At 32.0% G+C, this 12,698-nt stretch overlaps 2 protein-coding genes across 2 annotated transcripts; one reads left to right on the top strand and one right to left on the bottom strand.

Moving 5' to 3' along the window:
• Positions 1-7,292: 7,292 nt before the first annotated feature.
• Positions 7,293-7,976, bottom strand: OCT59_016220 (uncharacterized protein; the record flags this gene model as incomplete). The annotated part of the gene is made up of 1 exon (XM_066132328.1): positions 7,293-7,976. The coding sequence occupies one exon, from the start codon at positions 7,974-7,976 to the stop codon at positions 7,293-7,295; it is 684 nt and encodes a 227-aa protein (XP_066003323.1).
• A 4,071-nt stretch (positions 7,977-12,047) lies between these two features.
• OCT59_016221 (uncharacterized protein) lies at positions 12,048-12,647 on the top strand (the record flags this gene model as incomplete). Its single annotated transcript, XM_066132329.1, has 1 exon — positions 12,048-12,647. The coding sequence occupies one exon, from the start codon at positions 12,048-12,050 to the stop codon at positions 12,645-12,647; it is 600 nt and encodes a 199-aa protein (XP_066003324.1).
• Positions 12,648-12,698: the final 51 nt, after the last annotated feature.

A 12,698-nucleotide genomic window follows, 5' to 3' on the forward strand; every position in this document is an offset into this window, starting at 1 on the left:
AGCCCAAGTCATCTATCCTATACTTAGATGCAAATAACCTATATGGATGGGCCATGTTGCAATACTTACCTACAGGTAACTTCCACTGGGTAAAGGAGGAAAACGAGTTATCTAACATTCAAAGGCAAATAGAAAGTAATGAAATACCAGATGATTCTTCTGAGGGATATATCCTTAAAGTCAAACTGGAGTACCCTCAAGCCCTCCATTCACAACACACAGATTACCCCCTTGCACCAGAACGAATGAAGGTTAAAAAGGAATGGCTTAGTGAAAAGCAGCAGGAAATAATAGCACACTCAGGACAACGATACACACCCACGGATAAGCTCATTCCCAACCTATTCGATAAGGATGAATATGTAGTTCATTACAGAAATCTCCAGTATTATGTTAGCCAAGGCTTAGTAATCAAGAAGGTCTATGAAGCTATAAAATTCGAGCAGGCTCCATGGATGAAACCATACATAGAATTTAACACTGCCGAACGTGCTAAGGCTAAAAACGATTTTGAGAAGGACTTCTATAAACTCATGAATAATAGTGTATTTGGTAAAACTATGGAAAATCTCAGGAAACGTGTACGTGTCTCAGTAGTACAACCCCAAACCCATCCCAAGAAATATAAAAAGCTTACCTCAGATCCTGCATTCAAAGGTCGTAAAATATTCTCAGAAAATCTTGTTGCAATCCACCGACGAAAAGTGGAGGTAATGCTTAACCGTCCAACATATGTGGGTATGAATGTACTTGACCTCTCAAAGCTCTGCATGTATCAATTCTACTATGATACTCTTAAGGTACGTTATGGTGAAAAAATCCAGTTATGTTATACAGACACAGACTCACTCCTCGTACAAATCCAAACTGAGGATATTAATGCAGACCTTATAGATATGGCAGACCAATTCGACTTTAGTGATTATCCTAAGGATCACCCTGTACGAGAAGCATTAGGTGACAAGGCTGACATAAACATGAAAATCCCAGGGAAATTTAAGGATGAATGTAATGGAGCAGTTATAGCAGAATTTATTGGCCTTCGCCCCAAAATGTACTCCATTCTCAAGGTAGGGGATGAGACCACCAATCCAAAACATGGTATCCGTAAAGCTAAAGGTGTCCCCTCAAAGGTAGTTAAAAAAGAGTTCCACCATGAGCGGTATAATAAGGCACTCTTTGATCCTAAACATAATGATACAGTCACCTTTAGAGCAATCCGATCTGATAGACATGCCATAAATGTTATAAAAATGTCGAAGGTGGGGTTATCCCCTATGGATGATAAAAAATGGATTGCACAAGATAATATCACAATGTATGCACATGGAGACTATAGGATACCACAACTTGAAAATTAATATAATATATGAGTAGGAGGCAGCATAGTATCAGATGGCACAACTAATAATTCTTCTCGAGTAAATATTTTTTTAGGTCCATCAGATAACCTATATATAACCGGCTGCCCATCAACAACTGTGGAAGATTCAATTGTATAAACTTTAGTAGACCATATTGGATCAGTTGCACGTCTCCTACCTCGGTAATCTGAGTTATCAAGTAAGTATCTCACAAGAGAACCAGCTGATAAACGTATTTCTTCTGCACCTACAGGTCTATCCTTCCGAATTTTTGAAGGTAGTGCATACACTTGATCTTTCTGGATTGCCTCAACTGGAGACATACCTAGCAGACGAGTATTAGAATTATTTAGCTCATTCACAATATCAGAAAGGTTCTTAACCCAGGCAGTATTCACACCTTCTGTAAGGAGTTCCTTTGCATCCTGTATTTTGAAAAGTCTCTCTGCTAAAGTTCGATTATACCGTTCAACAATAGCCTGACTCTTATGAGTAGTACCCACCCGAATACGTACACCTTTTTCATCCATTAATCGGATAACTTCATCCTTAAATTCTGATCCCCCATCTACTTGTAAAACTCTTGGCCAAATAAGCGGGCAGTCTGCTTTGCTATAAATCTTTTTAAATGCCTTAGCAACACGTGCAGAGCTGCGATCTTCTAGAGGTACTGAAGCTTTATATCGGCTAGCAACATCTACAATATTCAGACAGTATTTATACAGCTTTCTATCTACAGTATCATAGGGCATATATAAGATATCTGCTTGATGATACATATTTGGTCGAGTAATCTTATTAAAAGAAATCTGTGGAACATACTTGGGTATAGGTGAGTGTATTTGCCATATAGCCTGTTTATGCAACCACTCTGTAATATCAGATATGTTAAAATCATGGCCCTTAGCTTGCACTTTAGCCCAAAGTTTTTCAGGAGTACGATAATATCCACATGGATGGTAATAGATTTGTTGAAGGATATAATTTTGTTCGATTTGTTTATTAAATGTAGGGTCTATAAAAATCTGTGGAACTGGCAATGGAAGATACATCGTTAAAGACACAGATTACAAAGTTTGCACATACATTGCAATCACAAGAGCAATATATAAAATACCTGTATGGTGTAATCGAGGGTCATGAATCTGAGATAGAAGAACTTAGGCAAAAAAATGCTGAGTTGCGTGCAAAGCTTAAGAAAGCATTAGAAACGGCATCACTAAAGGAGGAAGGGCTTCAAGCATTAGAACGTCAGCTGATTGAAGTTGATACTCTAAATATTCAACTTAAAGATCGAATAAAAGAACTTGCTAATAGACAACGGAAAAACATGGCAGCAATTCCTCCTGACCCTATTACAGAAATCTTAAATAATCGGACAACTATAGCAAATAGTGTAGCTGGTATTCGTATTCACCTTGATCGTATAACTATTGCAGCACACCCTCATATAAATCATTTATTTAACACTGCAAATGATAGTCTTGATGCCATTATCCGATATGCTAATGAGTTGTGAAATATTATAGAAGATCAAGATAATATGGAGGATAGACTTGAAGGTTTGTTAGATGATGCACATAACCGTGAAGAATATCTTAGACAAGAACTTAATAATACACGTGCTACTATACTGAGAACAAGACGTACTTATGAGGATGCATATGCAAATGAAGTGCGTCATCGCCAACATTGGGAAGCCCTTACACAAAATACTCAGATCCAATTGGCTAACATCCAGGCTCAATTTGCTAACAGTCAAATCCAACTAGCTAATGTCCAGAGAGAACGTGATGAGAGTAGAAGAAATGCTCATAGATTATTACAGCGCTATAATACTGAAACAGAGCGAAGTAGAAGGCGGGCTAATGGTATCATTCAGCAAGCTCGAGCATGGAGAGGGCAATTTTTAAACTGTCGCAATCATGGTCAAAATTTGCAAAATCAGGTCAATAATTTGAATCAACAGATTCTAGCATTACAAAATAACCCTCCGGTAATACAACAACCTATAATGGCAGGATATGCACCTAAAAAATTTAGAGGAGCATCTGGTGAAGATCCAGAACTTTGGCTTCAAGAATTCAGGCAATGGTGTGAGTCTGCTGGACTTGATCCTGCTGCTAATGCTAGGACTCGTGTTAGGATTCATGGGATCTTTGAAACTTTACTTGAAGATGATGCTAGAGATTGGTATGAAACACATATCAAAGGAAAAAATTGGGAATGTGTAAATCTTCTGGATAATACTGGTGTGGCCAATCTTGCTGCTTTTAATGCTTTGAATAATGGCGCTATACAGGCTGTAGCGGCGAATCAATTTCGTGGAGGGGCTGGTGTATTACATGGACAAGCAGCTGCAGTTAATACTATTACTGGTGCTAATTTTATACCTGATCATATTGTATGGGATGAAGATTGGTCAATAGCCGAGGGTCGTCCTACTGATATAGCTGTTAATAATCCTAATGCTAACAATGGAGGTACAATTGTGGCTCCTGGAATACGTATTGGACAATTAATATATCGTTTTAAGCATTACTTCCCTACTATAACATCTGAAAAGTCTAAGCTTGCATTTAATGCTATTGTTCAGGGTAGTGATACTGTAAGCCGATTCTATTCTAAATTACGAAGAATGGTTAGACTTGCATATTCAACTCTTCCAGAGGTAAATCAGAATGAATTAGTACGGCAACAGTTCTTAAATGGTCTTTCCAGTGAAAATAAGTTGGATGCGCGACGTATTGGTTTAGAAAATTCAGTTGCATCTATTCTAAATAAATTGGAAGAAGTTGAGAAATACAGGACAGATATGCCACCTACTCCTATAGTTACATATCAGGGTCCAACTTTAGCAGATATTGAGAATCTTATAAATTCTAAAATTCCTATGACTATGGCTAGATCATCTGCAGTACCAGTACCATCTTCTAGTCCATTTTCAAGTCCTCAAAATGATACATCATTTCAGAGATTACTTGCTTTAGCATATAAATTAGGTCTTCCAAGAGATATCGATATAAGTAAAGTAACCCTTAGTGATCTTGAAATATTTATTGATACAGAACTTAATAAAAATTTACCATCTGACCATATTTACCGTGGTAATCAGGTATTTGGTATAAGTTCAGGTACACGTAAACCAAAGAAATTAGCAAAGAAATGCTCAAGTTGTGGAAAATCTGGTCATACTAAGAGTTCCTGTCCAAAATCTAAGAAGGGAAAGAGGAAAACAAATTATGCACATGACTCCTCTGATTCCTCTAACTCTTCTGATGCCTCTGACTCCTCTGACTCCTCTGATAGTGATTCAGACTCTGGACATGCCTGCTATGGATTAAAAAAAAAAGCCTACAGAAAGGAAACGTGTAGATAAAAAGCCTACTGATAAGAAAAAATCACAACTTGAAAGGCAGCATATTATCTTTGAGGTTTTTATACAACTCTTAAAGCTTCTGGTTCAATCCTTCGTTAATGCTGTACCAAAAGAGACTGTTATATCTGCTTATTATGCTCTGAATGCTGAATTCATTAATTATAAAGAACCAGTACTCAGTCAGCTTAAAGGAGAACCCTTGATAAAAACACGTGAAAAAGTTTGGGATAATGTTAAGGACCTTTTCACATCTATCCTTCATCCTATGATTTCGGTTGTAACTAATAGTATGGCTGCAAATTTAATCCGTAAAAATGATGATGTTATATGTAATAATGACTTATGGTCTTCTATAGCAGGTATTGGAATTGTTAACCGCAAGTCTGCTAGTGATGTAGTCACTATTAAGACTAAAGTAGTCGCACCTGAGAGTGAAAAATCTTTAGTTATTCCTACAACAATTTTTGATACTGGTTCTGATAGTTCTCTAATATCTAACAATATCGTGAAGCGCCTAAATCTTGATGTCGATAGAAGTAATGCTCCTGACCTTAGTGGTGTTGCGACAAAATCTGATACTATTGGGACAGTATATGGTCTTGGTATCCTTGTATATGATGGAGAGAACTCTAAAAAAATTGAAGATGACTTCATGGTTGTTAAGAGTGATAAGGACTTTTTATTACTGGGTGTACCTTGGATTGATCGTGCTAATGTCATTCTAGATTTCCAAAATCAGCAACTGAACATTCCTCTATCATCACGTAAAAAAATTACCATTCCAATTTCTCTACATAAACGGAAAACTAACGTGACTTCCTTGCAGATGGATACTATCAACTTAAAAAAAATTCACACTCTCGAGAAAGATTAACCTGTCATCTATGTGGAGCAAGTTTTGACTTTCCCTCTAAGTTAAAGCGTCATCTTACTAGGAAAAATCCATGTGTTTCCCAAACTTCTGCAGCAATGATGGGCAGTGGCGGGCAGTGACAGGACAGTGCCCAAATTTTTTCAGCAGTGACGAGCAGTAACAGGGCAGTGCCCAAATTTTTTTGGAAGTGACGGGCAGTAACAGGGCAGTGCCCAAATTTTTTGGCAGTGATTAGCCTTTACAAATATTACATTTGCCATGTTACTCTGATTTCTAGGTCTTTACGGGTTTCTATGAGTTTTTCAATGGCATTTCTATTTTTAAAATATCGACTATATCTGATATCTATCATTCAAAGGTTTGGTAATATATGCAGAATTTCACTTAGCAAATCTCTAACGTCACCTTTTCCACCATAGTATTGATAATCTATTATGCTAAGTTCCTGGATATTGGGGCAAGCTTGTAGCATTTTTACAATACAGATAGGCCATAAGAATACTCCATCCATATTAAGCTTTCTGATATATTTTCCACATACTGTCCCTGGTTTTGTGAGATGTTTGTACATTTGGAACTCCTTAATATTATAGCGGTTATAAAGGTCTGTTTCACCCCATAGGAGAGAGTTTGCTACTACAGCCCATTTTCAACACACTAATGCATAATTGCAAAGATAATGCCAACAAGAGTAAGTACCTTCATATAAAGTTTTGAATATCTTTTCTAAAAGTTCGAAAGGTAAGCTATTGTTTGTCATGGTATCTCATATGAGATATTGATGAAGAAGTTTTATTTAATTAGATTTTTTCTTAGGATAAAATAATTTGAACATTTCTTTTCTATCAATAGAAAAAACCAGACATGCTTACTTTTAGTGAACTTACTCCATCTCTTACTGTTACTGAATTTAAGATCAATGTTGAAGGGCTTGATTACACCATGCTTGGTCATAAGCTTGAACCTACTAAGGATGTTATTGCCATTAATAGCAACTTTATTCATAAAGCTTTTGAGGGTTATGAACAGTACTTGTCTAAACCAAAAGGTGAGAGACGATGCAGAAGAAGTACACCTGACAATCCATTAAATAGACGATGACGTACTGGGGATGATAGCACTTTTAATGCTTGCATTGAGTTTGTTATCATTTTAGCTGATTCTGTACATATCATTCGTTATTTTCCTAGATCTGGTGGTATACAAGTTTTCGGGTCTTTTGATCCTGTTACTATCTTCTTACGTTACCTTTCTGAATGTTCCCTACCTGAGTTTTCTTCTGTAGAACTTGTGGGTGGAAATAAGACTCTCCTGTGTAATTACAAATTTGTGATTAATATCGAGAGTAATAAGTTTATTCATCTTTCTACCTTAGCATATGCTTTAGAATCTGTAGATGGTATTCATGAGATTCTTCCCTTTCCGATAAAGTATATTAAGAATGATGCAGGTGATATTCATTCTAAAATTGTTATAGTCTTCACATCAAAAATTCGGGTACATATCTGACCTAAATCTGGTAAGGTTAATATATTTGGCACTAAGACTGAATTGGCTGCTGATATGATTTATAAGTTCTTACAGAAGTTGTTTTCTAATCCGAATGATTTTGGGGATTTTATTTGTGATGTACCTATTCCAGATTGTGAGAGGTAAAAAATGGTTTCACTGGGAACTAGAAACCCTCTATTTGTAAAATCCAGCAATCACATTCCTGGCTTCTTATTGGCATAAGACATTCGTCACATAGAGTTATAGCCAACTCATTTTTTAGTCTATCCAGCTGACTCTCGGTGGTCGGTGCAAGATTCTGATAGTATTCATTGAATTCATTCTGCTCTACTTCATCTATGTCTTCATCTGTGTCTTCATCTGTGTCTTCGTCCATATCTTCATCTCCTTTAATATGGTAGATGCTGAATTCATTTCTATATTCATCATTAGGATTTGTGAATATTCTTTGTATATTGTAATCTATAATGTTGAATGTTGTAGGTTTCTTTTTTGATAATATTTCTACTAAGTCTAATAATGCATATGCTAATTCTTTATCCTCTGAAAAGTTCTTAATGATATCTGAAAATCTTTCATATATTGCCATCTCATCTGGTAGAATAGAATATCTTATTCGTGATAAAAGTGATAGATGTATCCATATATCATCACCTTCTAACATCTCATCAAATATTTCTACTAGCTCTTCTAATCCAGATACTAACATACTTTCTTTGCTAAATTCAGAATCTAAAGCTTTTAAATATGCTATATCTAAATACCACATTATTTCCTTTACCCATTCTTCTATGTTGAGTTCAAACTGGCCTAGTATACGTCTTAGTGATGGTCTGTATTGTGACATCTTGTAAACCTTTTATATATGAATCTTTTATTCAATTACATTTTTTCTCGGTATAAGGGTAATTGCTTGTCTTGCTATTCCACTCTATTGACTCCATGGCTGGTTTCCTGGATGGGTTAATATTTCCTTACCTTTTTTGGCTCTGTTGGCTTTGAAATCCTATTTCTTATTCGGTTGGGGGTAAGTAGGTGAAAATATTAATAAATGATTTAGATTATGAAATAAGTAGGATATAAGTAGGTGAAAATATTAATAAACGGTTTAGATTATGAGATAAGTAGGATATAAGTAGGTAAAAATATAAAAAAGGTGATTTAGGTTATAAAATATGTAGCATATAAGTAGGTGAAAATATTAATAAACGGTTTAGATTATAAGATAAGTAGGTGAGCCAGAATTGGCATTTCTATACTACTTTTACAATTAGAGATGCTTTGTAAAAACTTATTATATCAAGCAAATGGCAATGACAAATTAAAAAAATTATTTTTAATCAAAATTTTGCAAGAACAAAAAAATTTATGGATATCAAAATGTCTGGGAGAAACGAAAATTGAAAATAAATGCCATCATAATTAGATATTAGCTGCAATTAAAGCCCTGAATGAAGAGGATATAACCTTATATAATCATGAAGTTAAAAACATAAATGAAGATCATAGAATAAAAGGAGGAAGATTAGATATATTAGAAATTTTGGATAAAAAATTCATAAGAAGCAGCGCCACCTCAAGAAGAAACAAAGACGTAATGTTCTTAGAAGACCTACTCGAAGCAGATGGTATTAACATGTTAAAATGGAAACATTTGTGTAAGGAGAAAGGATTAAACACGAAAGAGAAGACTCCAAAATGGTTCATAGATATAGAAGGAAAAATTTTAGAAGACGAAAATAGAATAATTAGGAAAATTAAAAAAGAATATATAGGACAAGTTGTAAAAAGTAATATTCATATTAATCTTTTCAATGAGAACAAGAAAAAAATTAAAAATAAGATTATTACATGGAATGAAGAAGGAGATTTTCCTATTTTTTGTGAGGATAAGAAAAAATCTCAAAGTAAAAAACATAAGAAGATAGGTTTGCACTTAGAACTTATTAATGACAAAATAGATATAAATAATTCACCTTTTCTACGAAAATGCGAAGGGTGCTTTAGAAATATCAGAAAAAAGAATAGAGAAAACAAAGAATGTCTTATATATATAGAAGAAGAAGCTAGCAGATTAATAGAAAAAAGAAAAGAAAATAATTATATAAAACTGTATGAAATCTTAAACAATATAATCAATAAAAACAATTGCGTCAAAAAAGTTATAGAAATAGAAAATAGAGATGAAAATTACAGCGAAAAAATAGAAAAAATAGATAATATAATTCAATCAGAAAAGGAATTTATTAACATTATATCTATGAAAAAGATGAAAAAGAAATTAATGAAAAATCTAAGTTTTTTTTAATTATAGATACGATAAAGACCAAATTAAAAATTGACGAGAGAGGAAAAAAGATTTATGGTTTTAAGACTATCTGGAAAATTATTAAAGAGAAGAATAGGATATTAGAAGAAAATTCAGAAACATTCTTATTAGCGAAACATGAGGGTAATAGCGATAATGAATACAAAATAATTCTAAGAAGTTTAGTAATGGGTCTTTTAATAATAGAAAATAATAGTGAGATAGTATTAGGAATAAATGAGAACGTCTAAAAATTAATTTTCGACTTTACAAATAATATCAGTAACAGAAGGAAAATAGATAGCGATTATTATTTGGAATTACTATTTATTGAAAACTTTCTAGAAGACAACAAAATAAAAATTGCGAAGATAAATGATTATGATCACAGAATAACAAAGAGTTTGGGAGTCAAAGCAAGAGAAATTCTAAAAGAAGAAAATAATACGTTAGAATATAACTTTGAGATAAATAACGAGGCCCTCTTAATCAATGAATTTAATTTATATTGGAATCAAAGATTGATTACTGGAGGATACAGAAGTTGGAGGAAAAAAGTTACAAACGCAATATGGAAGAACGAGATGCTAAACAGTAATAGATTAGACGATTTATTCATGTATAATTTCAAGAAAGAATTCAACTGGAAAACTACCTTGGAATTTATAAGTAACAGAATAGAATTCTCTAAAAGGCAGTGTGGAGATAAAGATACACATGAAAGATCATATAGGATTAAGAACCTTTTAAAAGAACAACTAACTTACAAAGTATTATATCAATGAAACACTAACCTAATCGAGGACATAAATGCATTAGGTGCAGAACTGGTGAAATAGATATATATGGATCTGCCAAGATAACGAATCAAATTTAAATGAAATTATATATGAGTTGATTAATTTATTCGAGCAACAATTAAAAAATCTGAATCAAGAAGAAAATATAAAGATCATAAGGAATTTTAACATCGAATTTTTAAATATCTTAGAAAGTCCTTCAGTTATCTTAAGAGGCAAAAGCAGAATTTGGAAATTGATTAGAGGTATATATAATAATCAATTCAACAATCTATTCAAGAAAAAAGAAGAAACAAATTTAATAAAACGTTTATGGAGATTTACATACAACGAAATCAAAAATCAAATATGGATTCCGAGATGCGATGAAATTAAAAGACTAGAAGAAAAAGAGAATATTAAAAAGACTGATTTAAGAAAAAGGAAAATCGATCAAAAAGATAATTTGGATAAGAACAAGGGAAAAAGAAAATTGAAAAAAACAAAAACAGAAGATAATATAGAAAAAACAAATAAAAATAAATTAGAAAAAAATATTAAATTAGCAACGCTTACGAAGCTTAAAGGTAAAATAGTAGACAGGATCAATATAGATAATATATGGGATATGACAGTTAAAATAGCAAATTATATAGACTAAATAGGTATTTTAATATAGATTTAGGATTAGATTTTACTTAGTTATAGGGATTTAATAATTATTTATAATTATTGAAGCTCTAAGTATTTTACCAATTAATTATACAATTTGTATCAAATTTAAATAATTAATAAAATGCGTTACTATTTAAAAAAAAAAAAACAATAACTATCACATTAAAAGTATACTATTACGAATGTAATGTGTAACATTCGTCGAAATTTAACTGAAATTTTACCGATTTTCTGAAAATTATTTACCGAAAAATTTTACCAAGAATTATTTTACAAGAAATTTTTCATTGGCAAATTTAATGTAATACTAATTAAAATTTTAATATAAATTATTTATTCCATTATAAAGATTCATTCTATTAGATCGGAGAATATTCTAATTCTAGTTTATTATAAAAAATATTAATAAATAAGTTACATTTTTCGTAAATAATAATACAGTACGTATTTGTAAGAATAAATTCAGAAATTTTCAGTTTGTTACAATGAGTAAATATGATATCATGTTTGAGTTACATTACAATAATTAAATTTTATACATTTGATAGTTATAGAATTAGAAATAAGAAGAATATAATTTTAATAGACTATTACAGTATTCTAATTCATATACAGTATATGGTTGTTTTTATGAAAACTTATCTAATAAATTTATCTTTGATCTTTGAACGTTATTTAATTGGAATTTAATATACTAAATATACTTGAAATGATATAATATAACTCAAATTCTTATCATAATTGAAAATAATTTGTAAAATCTAATAAACCGTTATTTCTTATTTAAAATTGACAACGCATACTGTGTTGTTGAATTATATAAATTGTAACTTGGTTGATCTATAATTAACTAAAATACAAAAATATAAAAATTTGATGTAATTTTATTTATGAAAACAGGTAAATCATTATTTTTTTACTTTTAAATAATTATTTTTGACTGAATTTCACAAATTTTTAATATTTATTAATTTGATGACAATATTAACATTTACTTTGTACCATTTAACGAAATCAGATAACGAAGATATTGATGCATCAATACGACAATCACAGGGGACTCTTCCTGACAATCTTTCAGACCAAAAATTTTACGAAAGAAAATTTTTATTTTATTGACAAAACTTTTAATAAAATATAATATTAAATAACAAAAATGGAAGAGACTCTAAAACAATACATGAACGAGTATTATAGAGGCTTTACAGGTTTTGAGATAGAACATTTAGAAGACTTTACAAAATGTTTAAAAGAATACAAAAATTTTAATTTAGCAGAATATGAGATTTCACACTTAGATAAAGATATGTTATTTCCACCAGGCGACATAAAAATAGGTGTTCGAGACGCAAGAACAACAAAAGAGAGTAATATATATAAAAATATTTTAATGGATATCGCAGTCTTCACAATGAAAATGGGCGGCGAAAATGTTAAAAGAATCTTTGAAACAATTCTCCTGGAAAATTCTCAAGCGGGCACAACATCGCAAGGCACAGAAACAGCAAATAAAGAAGACGCAGTTATGATGGAACAAGAAGATTTAGGAAAATTTTTAAAACATTATCTATTACTTTTTTATAAGGACTTCATAGGATTTGAAGAACATCACGTAGACGATTTTGCAAATGCTATAAGATTAAAAAAAAGAGTTAATTTAGCAGATTACGAATTAAAGTATATGGATAGAGACTTAATATTATTACCAGGAAAATTGGGACTAGGCATCAGAGACGGAAAAAAAACAAAAGGGTGACGATACATTCAATAAAGACAATTTAATGGATTTCGCTGCCTTTACAATGAA

Source organism: Rhizophagus irregularis, chromosome 24 (assembly GCF_026210795.1).
Source record: "Rhizophagus irregularis chromosome 24, complete sequence".
Taxonomy (NCBI): Eukaryota; Fungi; Glomeromycota; class Glomeromycetes; order Glomerales; family Glomeraceae; genus Rhizophagus; species Rhizophagus irregularis.